Genomic DNA, 18787 nt, shown 5'->3' on the forward strand with positions numbered 1-18787 from the left:
ATCGTCGACGCCAACGCCTCCCTCTCCTACCTCGTCCTCAAGAAGGTGCTGGCCTGGGCACTGCTGGGGGAAGCTCGCAGCGCCAGGGCCTGGCTGGGGGCACTGCTGGGGGAAGCTCGCAGCGCCAGGGCCCAGCTGGGGGCACTGCTGGGGGAAGCTCACAGCATCAGGGACCCATCTGGGGGCACTGCTGGGGGCAAGCTCGCAGCGCCAGGGGCCTGGCTGGGGACACTGCTGGGGGAAGCTCACAGCACCAGGGCCCGGCTGGGGGCACTGCCCTGGGGAAGCTCGCAGCACCAGGGGCCCGGCTGGGGGCACTGCTGGGGGAAGCTCGCAGCGCCAGGGGCCTGGCTGGGGGCACTGCTGAGGGAAGCTCGCAGCCCCATGGTCCTGGCTGGGGGCACTGCTGGGGGAAGCTCGCAGCGCCAGGGGCCCGGCTGGGGACACTGCTGGGGGAAGCTCCTAGTGCCAGGGCCGGGCTGGGGGCACTGCTTGGGGAAGCTCGCAGCCCCATGGTCCTGGCTGGGGGCACTGCTGGGGGAAGCTCGCAGCATCAGGGACCCAGCTGGGGGCACTGCTGGGGGAAGCTCGCAGCGCCAGGGCCTGGCTGGGGGCACTGCTGGGGGAAGCTCGCAGCGCCAGGGGCCCGGCTGGGGGCACTGCTGGGGGAAGCTCCTAGTGCCAGGGCCTGGCTGGGGGCACTGCTGGGGGAAGCTCGCAGCCCCATGGTCCTGGCTGGGGGCACTGCTGGGGGAAGCTCGCAGCATCAGGGACCCAGCTGGGGGCACTGCTGGGGGAAGCTCGCAGCGCCAGGCTCTAACTCTCCCATTCTTTTGCAGGCCTCGGAGCTGGGCATGACCTCAGCCTTCTACAAATACATCTTGACCACCCTGGTGAGCGGGGGTGTGACCTGGGGGCCCCGCTGAAGGGGGGCTGGGCTGGCTCCCAGGGCTGTGACCCACGGCCATTAGCTGCCCCCCAGCCCGGCCCTGACCCGGCCCCTGTCTGCCGCACCCGGGGAACCATTCGCTGCCGTCCTGTGCCGCCGGGCCCCCCCTCCTGCCCCACAATCCCCTCCTGCGCTGCTGGGGCCCCCCACTCCTGTCCCGCAACCCCCCTGTCCTGCTGGGGCCCCACCTCACCCCACAACGCCCCCATGCCGGTGGGCCCCCCTCCCACCCTGCAGGCCCCCGCACCTCTGGGCCCCCCCTCCTGCCCTGCAGCCCTTCCTGTGCTGCTGGGGCCCCCCACTCCTGTCCCGCAACCCCCCTGTCCTGCTGGGCCCCCGCTCCTGCCTTGCAGCCTCCCCCGTGCTGCCAGGAGCCCCCTACCGCCCCACAGCCCCCCCTGTCCTGACCCTGATCCCGACCCAGCTCCCATCTGCCACACCTGAGGAAGCATTCACTGCTGGCCTGTGCCGAAGGGCCCCCCCGGTCCCGCAGTCCCCCCCTGTGCTGCTGGGGCCGCCTCACCCCGCGTCCCCCCCATGCGGCCGGGGTCCCCCCTCCCGACTGACGGCGCCCCCTGCAGGATTTCCCCAGCCTGCGGCTGGACGACGTGCTGGACGGTCACTCCAGGGTCCTGGGCTTCTCCGTCCTCAACACCAGCCACCGCTTCTACCCGGAGTTCGTCCGCAGCCTCAACATGTCCTGGCGGGAGACCTGCGGGAGCAGCCCCTTCCCCGGCCCCACGGTGAGCCCCCGGCCCTGCCCCCCGCCCTGCCCCCCGGCCCTGCCCCCCCGCCTGCCCTGGGCCCCCCGGACTACTGCTCCCCCGGCCCTGCCCTGGCCCCCCGGCCCTGCCCCCCGGCCTGCCCTGGGCCCCCGGCCCTGCCCCCCCGCCCTGGCCCCCCCGGCCCTGCCCCCCCGCCTGCCCTGGGCCCCCGGCCCTGCCCCCCCGCCTGCCCTGGGCCCCCAGCCCTGCCCCCTGGCCTGCCCTGGGCCCCCCGGACTACTGCCCCCCCGCCTGCCCTGGGCCCCCCCGCCCTGCCCTGGCCCCCCGGCCCTGCCCCCCGGCCTGCCCTGGGGCCCCCCAGACTACTGCTCCCCCGGCCCTGCACCCCGGCCTGCCATGGGCCCCCCGGACTACTGCCCCCCCGCCTGCCCTGGCCCCCGGACTACTGCCCTCCGGCCTGCCCTGGGCCCCCGGCCCTGCCCCCCCGCCTGCCCTGGGGCCCCCCAGACTACTGCTCCCCCGGCCCTGCCCTGGGCCCCCTGGCCCTGCCCCCCGGCCTGCCCTGGGCCCCCCAGACTACTGCCCCCCCGCCTGCCCTGGGCCCCCCGGCCCTGCCCCCCGGCCTGCCCTGGGGCCCCCCAGACTACTGCTCCCCCGGCCCTGCCCTGGGCCCCCCGGCCCTGCCCCCCGGCCTGCCCTGGGCCCCCGGCCCTGCCCCCCGGCCTGCCCTGGGCCCCCCAGACTACTGCCCCCCCCGCCTGCCCTGGGCCCCCCGGCCCTGCCCCCCGGCCTGCCCTGGGCCCCCCGGACTACTGCCCCCCGGCCCTGCCCTGGGCCCCCCGGCCCTGCCCCCTGGCCTGCCCTGGGGCCCCCCAGACTACTGCTCCCCTGGCCCTGCCCTGGGCCCCCCGGCCCTGCCCCCCGGCCTGCCCTGGGCCCCCCGGACTACTGCCCCCCCCGCCTGCCCTGGCCCCCCGGCCCTGACCTGCCCTGGGCCTCCCCGCCCTGCCCCCCGGCCCTGCCCTGGTCCCCCAGCCCTGCCCCCTGGCCTGCCCTGGGCCCCCCGGACTACTGCCCCCCCGCCTGCCCTGGGCCCCCCCGCCCTGCCCTGGCCCCCCGGCCCTGCCCCCCGGCCTGCCCTAGGCCCCCCAGACTACTGCCCCCCCTGTCTGCCCTGGCCCTTGGCCCTGCCCCCCGGCCTGCCCTGGGCCCCCCAGACTACTGCTCCCCCGGCCCTGCCCTGGGCCCCCCAGACTACTGCTCCCCCGGCCCTGCCCCCCGGCCCTGCCCTGGGCCCCCCAGACTACTGCTCCCCCGGCCCTGCCCTGGGCCCCCCGGCCCTGCCCCCCGGCCTGCCCTGGGCCCCCCCGGACTACTGCTCCCCCGGCCCTGCCCTGGGCCCCCCGGCCCTGCACCCCGGCCTGCCATGGGCCCCCCGGACTACTGCCCCCCCGCCTGCCCTGGCCCCCCGGCCCTGCCCCCCGGCCTGCCCTGGGCTCCCCGGACTACTGCCCCCCCTGCCTGCCCTGGGGCCCCCGGACTACTGCCCCCCCGCCTGCCCTGGCCCCCCGGCCCTGCCCCCCCGCCTGCCCTGGGCCCCCGGACTACTGCCCCCCCGACCTGCCCTGGGCCTCCCCACCCTGCCCCCCGGCCCTGCCCTGGGCCCCCGGCCCTGCCCCCTGGCCTGCCCTGGGGCCCCGCAGACTACTGCTCCCCCGGCCCTGCCCTGGGCCCCCCGGACTACTGCTCCCCCTGCCTGCCCTGGGCCCCCCGGACTACTGCTCCCCCGGCCCTGCCCTGGGCCCCCCGGACTACTGCTCCCCCGGCCCTGCCCTGGGCCCCCCGGACTACTGCTCCCCCGGCCCTGCCCTGGGCCCCCCGGACTACTGCTCCCCCGGCCCTGCCCTGGGCCCCCCGGCCCTGCCCCCCGGCCTGCCCTGGGCCCCCGGCCCTGCCCCCCGGCCTGCCCTGGGGCCCCCCAGACTACTGCTCCCCCGGCCCTGCCCTGGCCCCCCGGACTACTGCTCCCCCGGCCTGCCCTGGGCCCCCCGGACTACTGCTCCCCCGGCCCTGCCCTGGGCCCCCCGGACTACTGCCCCCCCTGCCTGCCCTGGCCCCCCGGCCCTGCCCCCCGGCCTGGCCCTGGGCACCCCCCGGACTACTGCCCCCCTCGGCCTGCCCTGGGCTCCCCAGCCCTGCCCCCTGGCCTGGCCCTGGGTCCCCCCGGACTACTGCCCCCCCTGGCCTGGCCCTGGGCCCCACCAGACTACTGCCCCCTGGCCTGCCCCCCTATCTGCCCTCTGGGCCCCTGGCCCTGCTCCCAGCCCTGCCCCCTGGGCCCCCCCTGCACTATTGGGGGAGGGGTGGGGAAGTTGGGGGCTTGGGGTGTGGGGGGAGGCGTGGGGGAGTTGGACAGATGGGGGGCGCCGGGGAGGGGTCGGGGGTGTTTGGGGGATTGGGGAGTTGGCGGAGAGGTTAGGGTGTGGGGGGAGGGCTGGGGGAGGTGGGTGGACGGGGGGCGCTGGCCGTGGAAGGGGGGAAGGTGTAACGTGTCTGTTGGTTCGTTGCCCCCCCCGGCCCCCCAGCTCTCGGCGGCGCTGCTCTTCGACGCGGTGCACGTGGTGGTGGGGGCCGTGCGGGAGCTGAACCGGAGCCAGGAGATCGGGGTCCGGCCGCTGGCCTGCGCCTCCGCCAGCATCTGGCAGCACGGCACCAGCCTCATGAATTACCTGCGCATGGTGAGTGCCCCCCCCGAGGGCGTTCACTCTGGAGCCTACTGACCCCAGCCCAGCTCTGCTGAGCACCCCGGGAGGGACCCACAAGGGGGGGCATGGGGCACCCCACTGGCTGCTCCCACTGGGGCTGCGCCCCCCCCGGCTCTGCTCTGTCCCCTTCGGCCCCCTCACGTTGCCCCTCTGTCTGGCCCGGCCAGGTCGAGTACGAGGGGCTGACGGGTCACGTGGAGTTCAACAGCAAGGGGCAGCGAATCAACTACACCCTGCGCGTCCTGGAGAAGGCGCGGGACGGGCACCGCGAGGTGAGACCCCTGGCCCCCCAGCCGCTCAGCCCTCCCCGGCCCCCAGTGCCCCCCATCCCCCCCGGCCTCTCAGCCCTCCCCGGCCCCCAGTGCCCCCCATTCCCCCCAGCCTCTCAGCCCTCCCCGGCCCCCAGTGCCCCCCATCCCCCCCGGCCTCTCAGCCCTCCCCGGCCCCCAGTGCCCCCCATCCCCCCCGGCCTCTCAGCCCTCCCCGGCCCCCAGTGCCCCCCATCCCAACTGGCCCCCATCCCCCCTGGCCTCTCAGCCCTCCCCGGCCCCCAGTGCCCCCCATCCCCCCCGGCCTCTCAGCCCTCCCCGGCCCCCAGTGCCCCCCATCCCCCCCGGCCTCTCAGCCCTCCCCGGCCCCCAGTGCCCCCCATCCCCCCCGGCCTCTCAGCCCTCCCCGGCCCCCAGTGCCCCCCATCCCAACTGGCTCCCATCCCCCCCAGCCTCTCAGCCCTCCCCGGCCCCCAGTGCCCCCCATCCCCCCTGGCCTCTCAGCCCTCCCCGGCCCCCAGTGCCCCCCATCCCAACTGGCCCCCATCCCCCCCGGCCTCTCAGCCCTCCCCAGCCCCCAGTGCCCCCCATTCCCCTCGGCCTCTCAGCCCTCCCCGGCCCCCAATGCCCCCCATCCCAACTGGCCCCCATCCCCCCCGGCCTCTCAGCCCTCCCCAGCCCCCAGTGCCCCCCATCCCAACTGGCCCCCATCCCCCCTGGCCTCTCAGCCCTCCCCAGCCCCCAGTGCCCCCCATCCCCCTCGGCCTCTCAGCCCTCCCCGGCCCCCAATGCCCCCCATCCCAACTGGCCCCCATCCCCCCCGGCCTCTCAGCCCTCCCCGGCCCCCAGTGCCCCCCATCCCAACTGGCCCCCATCCCCCCTGGCCTCTCAGCCCTCCCCGGCCCCCAATACCCCCCATTCCCCCCGGCCTCTCAGCCCTCCCCGGCCCCCAGTGCCCCCCATCCCAACTGGCCCCCATCCCCCCCGGCCTCTCAGCCCTCCCCAGCCCCCAGTGCCCCCCATCCCAACTGGCCCCCATCCCCCCCGGCCTCTCAGCCCTCCCCGGCCCCCAGTGGCCCCCATCCCAACTGGCCCCCATCCCCCCCGGCCTCTCAGCCCTCCCCAGCTCCCCCCAGCCCCTCTGGCTCCCAGTCCCCAGCAGCCCCGCCCCCCCCACCTCTCAGCATTCCCTGACCCGCAGCACCCCCCCCCAGCCACAAGGGCCCCTGCAGCTCTCCCCAGCCCCCCCAAACTGCCAGCCTTCCCTAGAGCCCCCACACCTCCCAATGTCCCCAGCTCTGCCCGGGGCTCCCCAATGCCCCCAGCCTCCCTATATCCCTGGCAGCCCCCATCTTCCTACAGCCCCCTCCATATACCCCCCCCACACTCCCCCAATAAACCTAGCCCTCCTCAATGCCCCAGGACCAGCCCCATGGCCCCCCACCCCCAGCAGCCTGTCGCCCGGCTCTGGGACCGTCCCTGGGTTACTCCTTCCCTGAGCCGCCCCCCTGGGGGTCACTCTCACTGGGGCCGGGAGCCCCCTGCAGCGAGCCCCCCTGGGGGGCACACTGGAGGTGACCCCGCCCTCGAGGCTGCAGTGACCCAGGCAGGCTCTTGGGGGTCCGGGCACCCTGAGTGACCCTGGAGAAAGGAAATTACAGCACAGTCCAGCTGGGGCGGCCCGACCCCCCCCCCGTGAGACCCCGCTTCCAGCCACCCCCTTATCAGCCCCCCCAGCCCTTGGTCCTCCAGCTACTCACCCCACCCGGCATCCTGTGGAGTTTCGGCCCTGGTACCAAGTGTCTGGGCTGTTGTCTTCTGGGACCCACCAAGGCGTGGGGCCAGACCCCCACCCCTGGCACCGCCGGGAAAGCCCTCACCCCTGGCCCCCTCAGGGACAGCCCTGCCTCACTGGGACCTCAGAGACCTTTAGCCCCAGACATCCATCTCTGGGTCTGTGCAGAGAACCTCCCCCCCTCCCCCTCTAGTAACCAGGCACCACATGGGGAAACTGAGGCACACACAGTAGTCATCCAAAATATGAAAGATTCTCACTTTGTCACCCCCACCCCGCTGAGCCCCATGGGCCCCCAGCTCCTCAGTCAGCCCATGGCCCCCTCCCGCTCCCACCCAGCCTGTGCCCTCTCCGTAGATCGGTGTGTGGTACTCGAACAGGACGCTGGCCATGAACGCCACGACGCTGGCCATGGGCGTCTCCGAGAGCCTGGCGAACAAGACCCTCATTGTCACCACCATCCTGGTGAGCCTGGCCTGGAGGAGGGGTGTGCGGGAAGCCCAGGGGTGGGGCTGGGGCTGCCTCTGGATTATCTGGGGAAGCTCGCAGCGCCGCAGGGCACCCCTGGGAGGAATCTCGCAGCACCGCAGGGCACCCCTGGGGGGAAGCTCGCAGCGCCGCGGGGCACGCCTGGGGGAAGCTCGCAGCGCCGCAGGGCACGGCTGGGGAAGCTCGCAGAACCGCAGGCCACCGCTGGGGGGAAGATCGCAGCGCCGCAGGGAACCGCTGGGGGGAAGATCGCAGCACCGCAGGGCACCCCTGGGGGGAAGCTTGCAGCACCGCAGGGCACGGCTGGGGGGAAGCTCGCAGCACCGCAGGCCACCGCTGGGGGGAAGCTCGCAGCACCGCAGGGCACCCCTGGGAGGAATCTCGCAGCGCCGCAGGGCACCCCTGGGAGGAATCTCGCAGCGCCGCAGGGCACCCCTCGGAGGAATCTTGCAGCACCGCAGGGCACCCCTGGGGGGAAGCTCGCAGCGCCGCGGGGCACACCTGGGGAAGCTCGCAGCACCACAGGGCACGGCTGGGGAAGCTCGCAGCACCGCAGGCCACCGCTGGGGGAAGATCGCAGCACCGCAGGTCACGGCTGGGGGGAAGATCGCAGCGCCGCAGGGCACCCCTGGGGGGAAGCTCGCAGCACCGCAGGGCACTGCTGGGGGGAAGCTTGCAGCGCCACGGGGCACCCCTGGGGGAAGCTTGCAGCGCCACGGGGCACCCCTGGGGGGAAGCTTGCAGCACCGCAGGGCACTGCTGGGGGGAAGCTCGCAGCGCGCAGGGCACCGCTAGGGGGAAGCTCGCAGCACCTCAGGGCACGGCTGGGGTGAAGCTCGCAGCACCGCAGGGCACGGCTGGGGGGAAGCTTGCAGTGCCACGGGACACCCCTGGGGGCAAGCTCGCAGCGCCGCGGGGCACCCCTGGGGGGAAGCTCGCAGCACCGCAGGGCATGGCTGGGGGGAAGCTCGCAGCACCGCGGGGCACTGCTGGGGGGAAGCTCGCAGCGCCGCAGGGCACCGCTGGGGAAGCTCGCAGCACCGCAGGCCACCTCTGGGGTGAAGCTCGCAGCACCGCAGGGCACGGCTGGGGGGAAGCTCGCAGTGCCACGGGACACCCCTGGGGGCAAGCTCGCAGCGCCGCGGGGCACCCCTGGGGGGAAGCTCGCAGCACTGCGTGGCACCCCTGGGGGGAAGCTGGCAGCCGGCACTGACCCCCCCCGCCCCCGCAGGAGAACCCCTACGTGATGCGCAGGGCCGGAGCCCAGGCCCCGGGGGGGGCCGGGGAGCAGTACGAGGGGTTCTGCGTCGACATGCTGCACGAACTCGCCGGGATCCTCAAGTTCCGCTTCGAGCTGCGGCTGGTGGAGGACGGGCTGTACGGGGCGCCCGAGGCCAACGGCTCCTGGACCGGCATGGTGGGCGAGCTTATCAACCGGGTACGGCCCCGGCGCGGGGCAGCTCTCGCCACACAAGACTGACCTGGCGATGGGAGGGGGCAGTGGGGTGTCAGGTGGGCAGTGTGGGGGTTGGGGGGCAGCAGGGAGGTGGGGGCGGCAGGGGGCCCCCCTCACCCCCAGCTCTCTCCGCAGAAGGCCGACCTGGCGATGGGAGGGGGCAGTGGGGTGTCAGGTGGGCAGTGTGGGGGTTGGGGGGCAGCAGGGAGGTGGGGGCGGCAGGGGGGCCCCCCTCACCCCCAGCTCTCTCTGCAGAAGGCCGACCTGGCGATGGGAGGGGGCAGTGGGGTGTCAGGTGGGCAGTGTGGGGGTTGGGGGACAGCAGGGAGGTGGGGGCGGCAGGGGGGCCCCCCTCACCCCCAGCTCTCTCTGCAGAAGGCCGACCTGGCGATGGGAGGGGGCAGTGGGGTGTCAGGTGCGCAGTGTGGAGGTTGGGGGGCAGCGGGGGGCCCCCCTCACCCCCAGCTCTCTCCGCAGAAGGCCGACCTGGCGATGGGAGGGGGCAGTGGGGTGTCAGGTGGGCAGTGTGGGGGTTGGGGGCAGCGGGGGGGCCCCCCTCACCCCCAGCTCTCTCCGCAGAAGGCTGACCTGGCGATGGGAGGGGGCAGTGGGGTGTCAGGTGGGCAGTGTGGGGGTTGGGGGCAGCGGGGGGCCCCCCTCACCCCCAGCTCTCTCCGCAGAAGGCCGACCTGGCGATGGGAGGGGGCAGTGGGGTGTCAGGTGGGCAGTGTGGGGGTTGGGGGGCAGCAGGGAGGTGGGGGCGGCAGGGGGCCCCCCTCACCCCCAGCTCTCTCCGCAGAAGGCTGACCTGGCGATGGGAGGGGGCAGTGGGGTGTCAGGTGGGCAGTGTGGGGGTTGGGGGGCAGCGGGGGGCCCCCCTCACCTCCAGCTCTCTCCGCAGAAGGCCGACCTGGCGATGGGAGGGGGCAGTGGGGTGTCAGGTGGGCAGTGTGGGGGTTGGGGGGCAGCGGGGGGCCCCCCTCACCCCCAGCTCTCTCCGCAGAAGGCCGACCTGGCGGTAGCTGCCTTCACCATCACGGCGGAGCGGGAGAAAGTGATCGACTTCTCCAAACCCTTCATGACGCTGGGGATCAGCATCCTCTACCGGGTGCACATGGTACGGGGGGGCCGGGGGGGTTCAGTCCCCGGGGGGCTCGGCCTAGGGCGGAGAGGGGCTGGGGGGGTCAGTCCCAGGGGGGCGCTTGGCCCAGAGTGGTGGGGGGCTGGGGGGGTCAGTCCCGGGGGGATGCTCGGCCCAGGGCGGGGAGTGGGGGCTCGACCCAGGGGGGTCAGTCCCGGAGGGGGCTCGGCCTGCGGGGTCTGGGGGGGTCAGTCCCAGGGGGATGCTCGGCCCAGGGCGGGGAGTGGGAGCTCAACCCAGGGGGGTCAGTCCCGGAGGGGGCTCGGCCCATGGGGTCTGGGGGGGTCAGTCCCGGGGGGGCTCGGCCTGCGGGGTCTGGGGGGGTCAGTCCCAGGGGGATGCTCGGCCCAGGGCGGGGAGTGGGGGCTCGACCCAGGGGGGGTCAGTCCTGGGGGGGACTCGGCCTGCGGGGTCTGGGGGGTCAGTCCCAGGGGGATGCTCGGCCCAGGGCGGGGAGTGGGGGCTCGACCCAGGAGGGGTCAGTCCTGGGGGGGACTCGGCCTGCGGGGTCTGGGGGGTCAGTCCCAGGGGGATGCTCGGCCCAGGGCGGGGAGTGGGGGCTCGACCCAGGGGGGTCAGTCCCGGAGGGGGCTCGGCCTGCGGGGTCTGGGGGGGTCAGTCCCAGGGGGATGCTCGGCCCAGGGCGGGGGGGGGGCTCGACCCAGGGGGGTCAGTCCCGGAGGGGGCTCGGCCTGCGGGGTCTGGGGGGGTCAGTCCCAGGGGGATGCTCGGCCCAGGACGGGGGAGTGGGGGCTCGACCCAGGGGGGGTCAGTCCTGGGGGGGACTCGGCCTGCGGGGTCTGGGGGGTCAGTCCCAGGGGGATGCTCGGCCCAGGGCGGGGAGTGGGAGCTCGACCCAGGGGGGTCAGTCCCAGAGGGGGCTCGGCCCATGGGGTCTGGGGGGGTCAGTCCCAGGGGGATGCTCGGCCCAGGGCGGGGAGTGGGGGCTCGACCCAGGGGGGTCAGTCCCGGAGGGGGCCTCGGCCCGTGGGGTCTGGGGGGGTCAGTCCCGGGGGGACACTCAGCCACCCCGTCTCCCCCTCCCCAGGGCCGCAAGCCCGGTTACTTCTCCTTCCTGGACCCCTTCTCGCCGGCCGTGTGGCTCTTCATGCTCCTGGCCTACGTGGCCGTCAGCTGCGTCCTCTTCCTGGCCGCCCGGTAACGGGGCGAGCGGGGCGGGCGCCAGGGGAGGGGACCGCAGGGGGCAGCAGGGACATGGGGGGCTGGGACTGGGGGACAGCGATGGGGGGGATGGGAGGGGACAGGGGCAGGTATGTGGGGGACTGGAACGTGGGGGTCGGGGACGTGGGGGTGCAGGGATGGGGAGCGGGGACATGGGGGGCAGGGCTGGGGGGATGGGAAGTGGGGGGCAGGGCAGTGGGGGGTAGGGCCGGGGAGCAGGGATGGGGGGCTAGGACGTGGGGGGCAGGGCCGGGGAGCAGGGCTGGGGGGCTGGGACGTGGGGGGCAGGGCAGTGGGGGGTAGGGCCGGGGAGCAGGGATGGCGGGCTGAGACGTGGGGGGCAGGGCCGGGGAGCAGGGATGGGGAGCGGCGATGTGGGGCTGGGACGTGGGGGGTAGGGCCGGTGGGCAGGATGCCCAGCGCCCCCCCTCACTGCCCTGTCCCCCAGGCTGAGCCCCTACGAGTGGTACAACCCCCACCCCTGCCTGCGGGGCCCCCACGTCCTGGAGAACCAGTACAGCCTCGGCAACAGCCTCTGGTTCCCCATCGGGGGCTTCATGCAGCAGGGCTCCGAGGTGCTGCCCCGGGCCCTGTCCACGCGCTGCGTCAGCGGGGTCTGGTGAGTGCCGGGGGCTGGAGCCCTGCGCTCGGGGGGTCTCGGGGGACAGCGGGGGGCTTGGGGGCTTGGGGGGCTGGAGCCCTGCGCTCGGGGGGGAGCAGGGGGCTTGGGGGGCTGGAGCCCTGCGCTCGGGGGGTCTCGGGGGACAGCGGGGGGCTTGGGTGGCTGGATCTCTGCACTCTGGGGGTCTTGGGGAGCAGCAGGGGTCTCAGGGGCCTGGAGCTCTGCGCTCTGGGGGTCTCGGGAGACAGCAGGGGGCTCGGGGAGCTGGAGCTCTTCGCTCTGGGGGTCTCGGGGCAGCGGGGGGCTCGGGGGACTGGAGCTCTGCACTCTGGGGGTCTTGGGGGGCAGCGGCGGGCTCGGGGGGCTGGAGCTCTGCGCTCTGGGGGTCTCGGGGGACAGCGGGGGATTGGGGGGCTGGAGCTCTGGGGGTCTTGGGGAGCAGCGGGAGGCTTGGGGGGCTGGAGCTCTGCACTCTGGGGGTCTTGGGGAGCAGCAGGGGTCTCAGGGGCCTGGAGCTCTGCACTCCGGGGGAGCAGTGGGGCTCTCGGGGGGCTCGGGGCCGGTCCCTGACCCCCGGCTCCCTGCCAGGTGGGCCTTCACGCTGATCATCATCTCGTCCTACACGGCCAACCTGGCCGCCTTCCTGACGGTGCAGCGCATGGAGGTGCCGGTCGAGTCCGCCGACGACCTGGCCGACCAGACCAACATCGAGTACGGCACCATCCACGCCGGCTCCACCATGACCTTCTTCCAGGTCAGCCGGGGGGCGGCCCCCGCAGCCCCCCCTGGGACCCCCGCAGCCCCCCGGCCCTCGCTGCTGCCCCGCAGCCCCCCCGGGACCCCTGGCCCTCACTGCTGCCCCGCAGCCCCCCTGAGAAACCCGCAGCCCCCCTTGCTGCCCTGCAGCCCCCCTGGGAACCCCGGGACCCCCGCAGCCCCCCTAGGACTCCCACAGCCCCCCTGGCCCTCGCTGCTGCCCCACAGCCCCCCCAGGATCCCGCAGCCCCCCGGGATCCCCGCAGCCCCCCTTGCTGCCCTGCAGCCCCCCTGGGAACCCCGGGAACCCCGCAGCCCCCCCGGGACCCCCGCAGCCCCCTGGCCCTCGCTGCTGCCCCGCAGCCCCCTGGGATCCCCACAGCCCCCCCGGCCCTCGCTGCTGCCCCACAGCCCCCCCGGGATCCCGCAGCCCCCGGGCCCTCGCTGCTGCCCCGCAGCCCCCCTGGGACCCCTGGCCCTCACTGCTGCCCCGCAGCCCCCCTGAGAACCCCGCAGCCCCCCTTGCTGCCCCGCAGCCCCCCTGAGAACCCCGCAGCCCCCCGGCCCTCGCTGCTGCCCCGCAGCCCCCCTGGGACCCCTGCAGCCCCCCGGCCCTCGCTGCTGCCCCGCAGCCCCCCCGGGACCCCTGGCCCTCACTGCTGCCCCGCAGCCCCCCTGAGAACCCCGCAGCCCCCCTTGCTGCCCTGCAGCCCCCCTGGGAACCCCGGGACCCCCGCAGCCCCCCTGGGACCCCCACAGCCCCCCTGGCCCTCGCTGCTGCCCCACAGCCCCCCCGGGATCCCGCAGCCCCCCGGGATCCCCGCAGCCCCCCTTGCTGCCCTGCAGCCCCCCTGGGAACCCCGGGAACCCCGCAGCCCCCCTGGGACCCCCGCAGCCCCCCGGCCCTCGCTGCTGCCCCGCAGCCCCCCTGGGACCCCCACAGCCCCCCGGCCCTCGCTGCTGCCCCGCAGCCCCCCTGGGACCCCTGGCCCTCACTGCTGCCCCGCAGCCCCCCTGAGAACCCCGCAGCCCCCCTTGCTGCCCTGCAGCCCCCCTGGGAACCCCGGGACCCCCGCAGCCCCCCCGGGACCCCCACAGCCCCCCTGGCCCTCGCTGCTGCCCCACAGCCCCCCCGGGATCCCGCAGCCCCCCGGGATCCCCGCAGCCCCCCTTGCTGCCCTGCAGCCCCCCTGGGAACCCCGGGAACCCCACAGCCCCCCCGGGACCCCAGCAGCCCCCTGGCCCTCACTGCTGCCCCACAGCCCCCCCGGGATCCCGCAGCCCCCCGGCCCTCGCTGCTGCCCCGCAGCCCCCGAGAACCCCGCAGCCCCCCTTGCTGCCCCGCAGCCCCCCTGAGAACCCCGCAGCCCCCCTTGCTGCCCTGCAGCCCCCCTGGGAACCCCGGGACCCCGCAGCCCCCCCGGTACCCCCGCAGCCCCCCTGGCCCTTGCTGCTGCCCCGCAGCCCCCCCGGGACCCCTGCAGGCCCCCTGGCCCTCGCTGCTGCTCTGCAGCACCCCCCAGGACCCCTGCAGCCCCCCCAGGACCCCCGCAGCCCCCTGGCCCTTGCTGCTGCTCCGCAGCCCCCCCGGGACCCCCACAGCCCCCCCGGGACCCCCGGCCCTCGCTGCTGCCCCACAGCCCCCCCGGGACCCCCGCAGCCCCCTGGCCCTCGCTGCTGCCCCGCAGCCCCCCCGGGACCCCTGGCCCTCACTGCTGCCCCGCAGCCCCACTGGGATCCCGCAGCCCCCCGGCCCTCGCTGCTGCCCCGCAGCCCCCCCGGGACCCCCGCAGCCCCCCCGCCCTCGCTGCTGCCCCGCAGCCCCCCCTGGGACCCCCGCAGCCCCCCGACCCTCGCTGCTGCCCCGCAGCCCCCCCGGGACCCCTGGCCCTCACTGCTGCCCCGCAGCCCCCCTGAGAACCCCGCAGCCCCCCTTGCTGCTGCCCTGCAGCCCCCCTGGGAACCCCGGGACCCCCGCAGCCCCCCTAGGACCCCCACAGCCCCCCTGGCCCTCGCTGCTGCCCCACAGCCCCCCCGGGATCCCGCAGCCCCCCGGGATCCCCGCAGCCCCCCTTGCTGCCCTGCAGCCCCCCTGGGAACCCCGGGAACCCCGCAGCCCCCCCGGGACCCCCGCAGCCCCTTGGCCCTCGCTGCTGCCCCACAGCCCCCTGGGATCCCCGCAGCCCCCCCGGCCCTCGCTGCTGCCCCACAGCCCCCCCGGGATCCCGCAGCCCCCCGGCCCTCGCTGCTGCCCCGCAGCCCCCCTGGGACCCCTGGCCCTCACTGCTGCCCCGCAGCCCCCCTGAGAACCCCGCAGCCCCCCCTGGACCCCCGCAGCCCCCCGGCCCTCGCTGCTGCCCCGCAGCCCCCCCTGGGACCCCCGCAGCCCCCTGGCCCTCGCTGCTGCCCCGCAGCCCCCCCGGGACCCCTGGCCCTCACTGCTGCCCCGCAGCCCCCCTGAGAACCCCGCAGCCCCCCTTGCTGCCCTGCAGCCCCCCTGGGAGCCCCGGGACCCCCGCAGCCCCTCTAGGACCCCCACAGCCCCCCTGGCCCTCGCTGCTGCCCCACAGCCCCCCCGGGATCCCGCAGCCCCCCGGGATCCCGCAGCCCCCCTTGCTGCCCTGCAGCCCCCCTGGGAACCCCGGGAACCCCACAGCCCCCCCGGAACCCCCGCAGCCCCCTGGCCCTCGCTGCTGCCCCACAGCCCCCCCGGGATCCCGCAGCCCCCCGGCCCTCGCTGCTGCCCCGCAGCCCCCCTGGGACCCCTGGCCCTCACTGCTGCCCCGCAGCCCCCCTGAGAACCCCGCAGCCCCCCTTGCTGCCCCGCAGCCCCCCTGAGAACCCCGCAGCCCCCCTTGCTGCCCTGCAGCCCCCCTGGGAACCCCGGGACCCCCGCAGCCCCCCTGGGACCCCCGCAGCCCCCCTGGCCCTTGCTGCTGCCCCGCAGCCCCCCCGGGACCCCTGCAGGCCCCCTGGCCCTCGCTGCTGCTCTGCAGCACCCCCCAGGACCCCTGCAGCCCCCCCAGGACCCCCGCAGCCCCCTGGCCCTCGCTGCTGCTCCGCAGCCCCCCCGGGACCACCACAGCCCCCCCGGGACCCCCGGCCCTCACTGGTGCCCTGCAGCCCCCCAGGACCCCCGCAGCCCCCCAGTGTTCCCCCTGGCCCTCGCTGCCCCGCAGCCCCCCTGGGATCCCTCACACACACACACACACACACACACACACACACACACAGCCCCTGGATCACACACACACACACACACACAGAGCCCCTGGATCACACTCACACACACACACACACACAGAGCCCCTGGATCTCTCTCTCTCTCTCTCACACACACACACACACACACAGCCCCTGGATCACACACACACACACACACACGGCCCCTGGATCACACACACACACACACACACACACGGCCCCTGGATCACACTCACACACACACACACACACTCACTCTTTCTCTTGGCCCCTGGATCGCGCGTGCGCACACACACACACGGCCCCTGGATCACACTCACACACTCACACCCAGTCTTGTTGTTACGAATTAGTGGCTCCCCGTGGGGGGTGAGCTGGATGGGGGGGACCCCGGGGGGGCTCTGCCAGACCCCTCTCCCCCCCGCAGATCTGCCCCGGCTCCATGTCTGTGGCTGTGGCCGTTCTGGGGTGTCCCAGCGGCTCCGAGCCCACGTGGCAGGTTTGGGGGGCACTGGCTGGAGGTGCTGCCTCCCCCCCACTCACCCCCCCCGCTCAGCCCCCCTTCGCTCAGCCCACAGGGTCGCTGATTGGGGGGGGTGTTATTCCTTCTCCTGGCCCTGGCCTGGGGCTGTCACGTGCCCCCGGGTGCCTGACCCAACGACCCGCTCCCCCCCTCCCGGCCCGGACCCCCCAGGGAGGGGACGGCCCCCCCCGCCGCTCCCCACACCCGGTCCGGACCCCCCCCCCCACGAGCTCCCGTCCGCCCCGGCTCTGAATCTGAACCTTGGCCGAAGAGAGCTGGGTCCAGGCTGGGACGAAGGGCCATGACGCAGAGTCACCCCAGGGCCCTCCCCACTGCCCCGCAGCCCCCCCGGGGCCCTTCCTGCCGCCCCCCGGGGCCCTTCCTGCCACCCCAAAGCCTCCCCGGGGCCCTTCCTGCCACCCCCCAGGGCCCTCCCCACAGCACCCTCAGGGCCCCCCTGCCACCCCCCGGGGCCCTCCCGGCTGCCCCACAGCACCCTCAGGGCCCTCCTGCCACCCCCCAGGGCCCTCCCCGCTGCCCCACAGCACCCCCAGGGGCCGCCCCGCAGCCCCACAGCACCCTCAGGGCCCCCCTGCCACCCCCCGGGGCCCTCCCCGCTGCTCCACAGCACCCCCAGGGGCCGCCCCGCTGCCCCACAGCACCCTCAGGGCCCCCCTGCCACCCCCTGGGGCCCTCCCCGCCTCCCCACAGTACCCTCAGGGCCCCCCTGCAACCCCCTGAGGCCCTCCCCGCTGCCCCACAGCACCCCCAGGGGCTGCCCCGCTGCCCCACAGCACCCTTAAAAAAGTTACAATACTATAGAATACTATATTATTGGGGGGGGGCCTGTGGGGCCCGGGGCAAATTACCCCACTAGCCCTCCCACCCCCAGGCAGCCCTGCCTGCAATCCCTGGGTCCCTCCCTGCCACCCCACAGCCCCCGGGGCCCCTCACTTCTGACCTGCAGCCCCCGCCGGGCCCTCGCTGCCGACCTGCAGCCCCCCCAGGCCCCTTCACTCCCAACCTGCAGCCCCCCCCCCGGGCCCCTCACTCCTGACCCGCAGCCCCTGGGCCCTGAGTCCTGCATGAGGCTGGGCCCCGGTAGCCAGCGTGAGTCACACCAGGACCCAGAGACCCCCTGGGGAAACTGAGGCACACACTTCCCGTTTCATCGCAACATCCCCTGCCAGGGACCCCCAGCTACCCCCCCGTGACCCCACCCCCCCATGATGCACTGGGGCAGGTGACCCACTTTACTGAAAACAAACTGAGCCCCAGTCCACTTATCGGGGGGGGGGGCAAGCAGGGGCAGTGCCAGATGTTTCCAGCTCCCCCCTTCCAGCCCCAATACCCACAATGCACTGGGCCTAGAGGGGGAGGGGCTTGAGGTTCCATGGCAGTAGTGGGTGGGGGAAGGGACAGTGGCTATTTCTGTCCCTTGCCCCCCCACCCCCCCACTCCAGCCATCTATTGCCATGACAACAGCAGCCATCACCAGAGATGCTAAGGAAGGGAATCGATCAGTGGGGCCATCCAGGGGGCAGGGAGGATGGGGGGCCGCTAGAGCCCCCCCCCAGTGTTCTCCCCAGCCCTGCCGGTGCCCCTCACTCCCGACCCGCAGCCCCTGCCCCCCAAGCCCTGCTTGTGCCCCTCACTCCTGACCCGCAGCCCCTGCCGGTGCCCCTCACTCCCGACCCGCAGCCCCTGCCCCCCCAAGCCCTGCTTGTGCCCCTCACTCCTGACCCACAGCCCCCTATACCCCCAGCCCTGCTTGTCCCCCTCACTCCCGACCCGCAGCCACTGCTTGTGCCCCTCACTCCTGACCCACAGCCCTCTACACCCCCAGCCTTGCTGATGCCCCTCACTCCCAATTCGCAGCCCCTGCCGGTGCCCCTCACTCCCGACCCGCAGCCCCTGCCCCCCCAAGCCCTGCTTGTGCCCCTCACTCCTGACCCACAGCCCCTGCTTGTGCCCCTCACTCCCGACCCGCAGCCCCTGCCGGTGCCCCTCACTCCCGACCCGCAGCCCCTTCGGGCCCCGCCCTGCCCCCCCAGCTCTGCCACGCCCTGGCTCTCCCGCAGAACTCCCGGTACCAGACCTACCAGCGGATGTGGAATTACATGCACTCCAAGCAGCCCAGCGTCTTCGTGAAGAGCACGGAGGAGGGAATCGCCCGGGTGCTGAACTCCAGATACGCCTTCCTGCTGGAGTCCACCATGAACGAGTATCACCGGCGCCGGAATTGCAACCTCACCCAGATCGGGGGGCTGCTGGACACCAAAGGCTACGGCATCGGCCTGCCGCTGGGTAGGGAGCTGGGCGGGGGCTGGTTGGGGGGCTCCGTCCCTGTCCTGGGGGGGCCTGCTGCCTCTGGGGGTGTCCTGCATCAGCGACTCCTGGGGGCTGGTGGGAGGCTCGTGGGGAGGGGTCTCTAGGGGTGTCTCGAGGGCAAGGACAGGTCAGGGCTGTGTGCGGGGCGGCCAAGAGTATTCCCCCAAATGGGGCTGGGACAGGGGGGTTGTTGGGGTCAGGCTGGTCCCTCCGGAGGACGGGGGTGGGGGGCAGAGGCTGATCTCCGAGCTGTGAGCTCGTGTCCCTTCCCAGGCGGGTCTGCGGGCGCGGGCGCTGGGCGTTTACCCCAGCGGTAGCCAGCAGGTCGGCTCCAGTGCCTCCCGGAGCGGCACCCCCCATGCACGGTAAAAGGGCCTCTCTGCCCCTCGGTCCCTTCTCGCTGCCCTGTTGCTGGGATGCTGGACACCTCGTGCTTAGCAAGCGATGCCCCTTGGCGGTTCCGGCACAGTCTGCCCAGGGCTGCGGGATTTCCGACAGTGCAGCCCAGGGTCCCACACGCGCATGGCTGCCTGGGACGGGGCCACGGTTCAGTGCCGGCTCCGTAACCCAGAACCTAGGA

At 74.9% G+C, this 18787-nt stretch overlaps 1 protein-coding gene across 1 annotated transcript; it reads left to right on the forward strand.

The window, feature by feature from the left end:
* Nucleotides 1-3: 3 nt before the first annotated feature.
* LOC115641834 (glutamate receptor ionotropic, kainate 5-like) lies at nucleotides 4-18524 on the forward strand (the record flags this gene model as incomplete). The annotated part of the gene is made up of 13 exons (XM_030545200.1): nucleotides 4-45; nucleotides 840-893; nucleotides 1531-1692; nucleotides 4260-4412; nucleotides 4607-4711; nucleotides 6861-6968; nucleotides 8224-8430; nucleotides 9452-9565; nucleotides 10638-10747; nucleotides 11220-11390; nucleotides 11982-12147; nucleotides 17958-18183; nucleotides 18481-18524. Coding segments are annotated over 13 exons (1662 nt in total), but the record flags the coding sequence as incomplete, so codon positions are not given.
* Between the last annotated feature and the right edge of the window lie 263 nt (nucleotides 18525-18787).

Source organism: Gopherus evgoodei, unplaced genomic scaffold (genome assembly GCF_007399415.2).
Source record: "Gopherus evgoodei ecotype Sinaloan lineage unplaced genomic scaffold, rGopEvg1_v1.p scaffold_361_arrow_ctg1, whole genome shotgun sequence".
NCBI lineage: Eukaryota > Metazoa > Chordata > Testudines > Testudinidae > Gopherus > Gopherus evgoodei.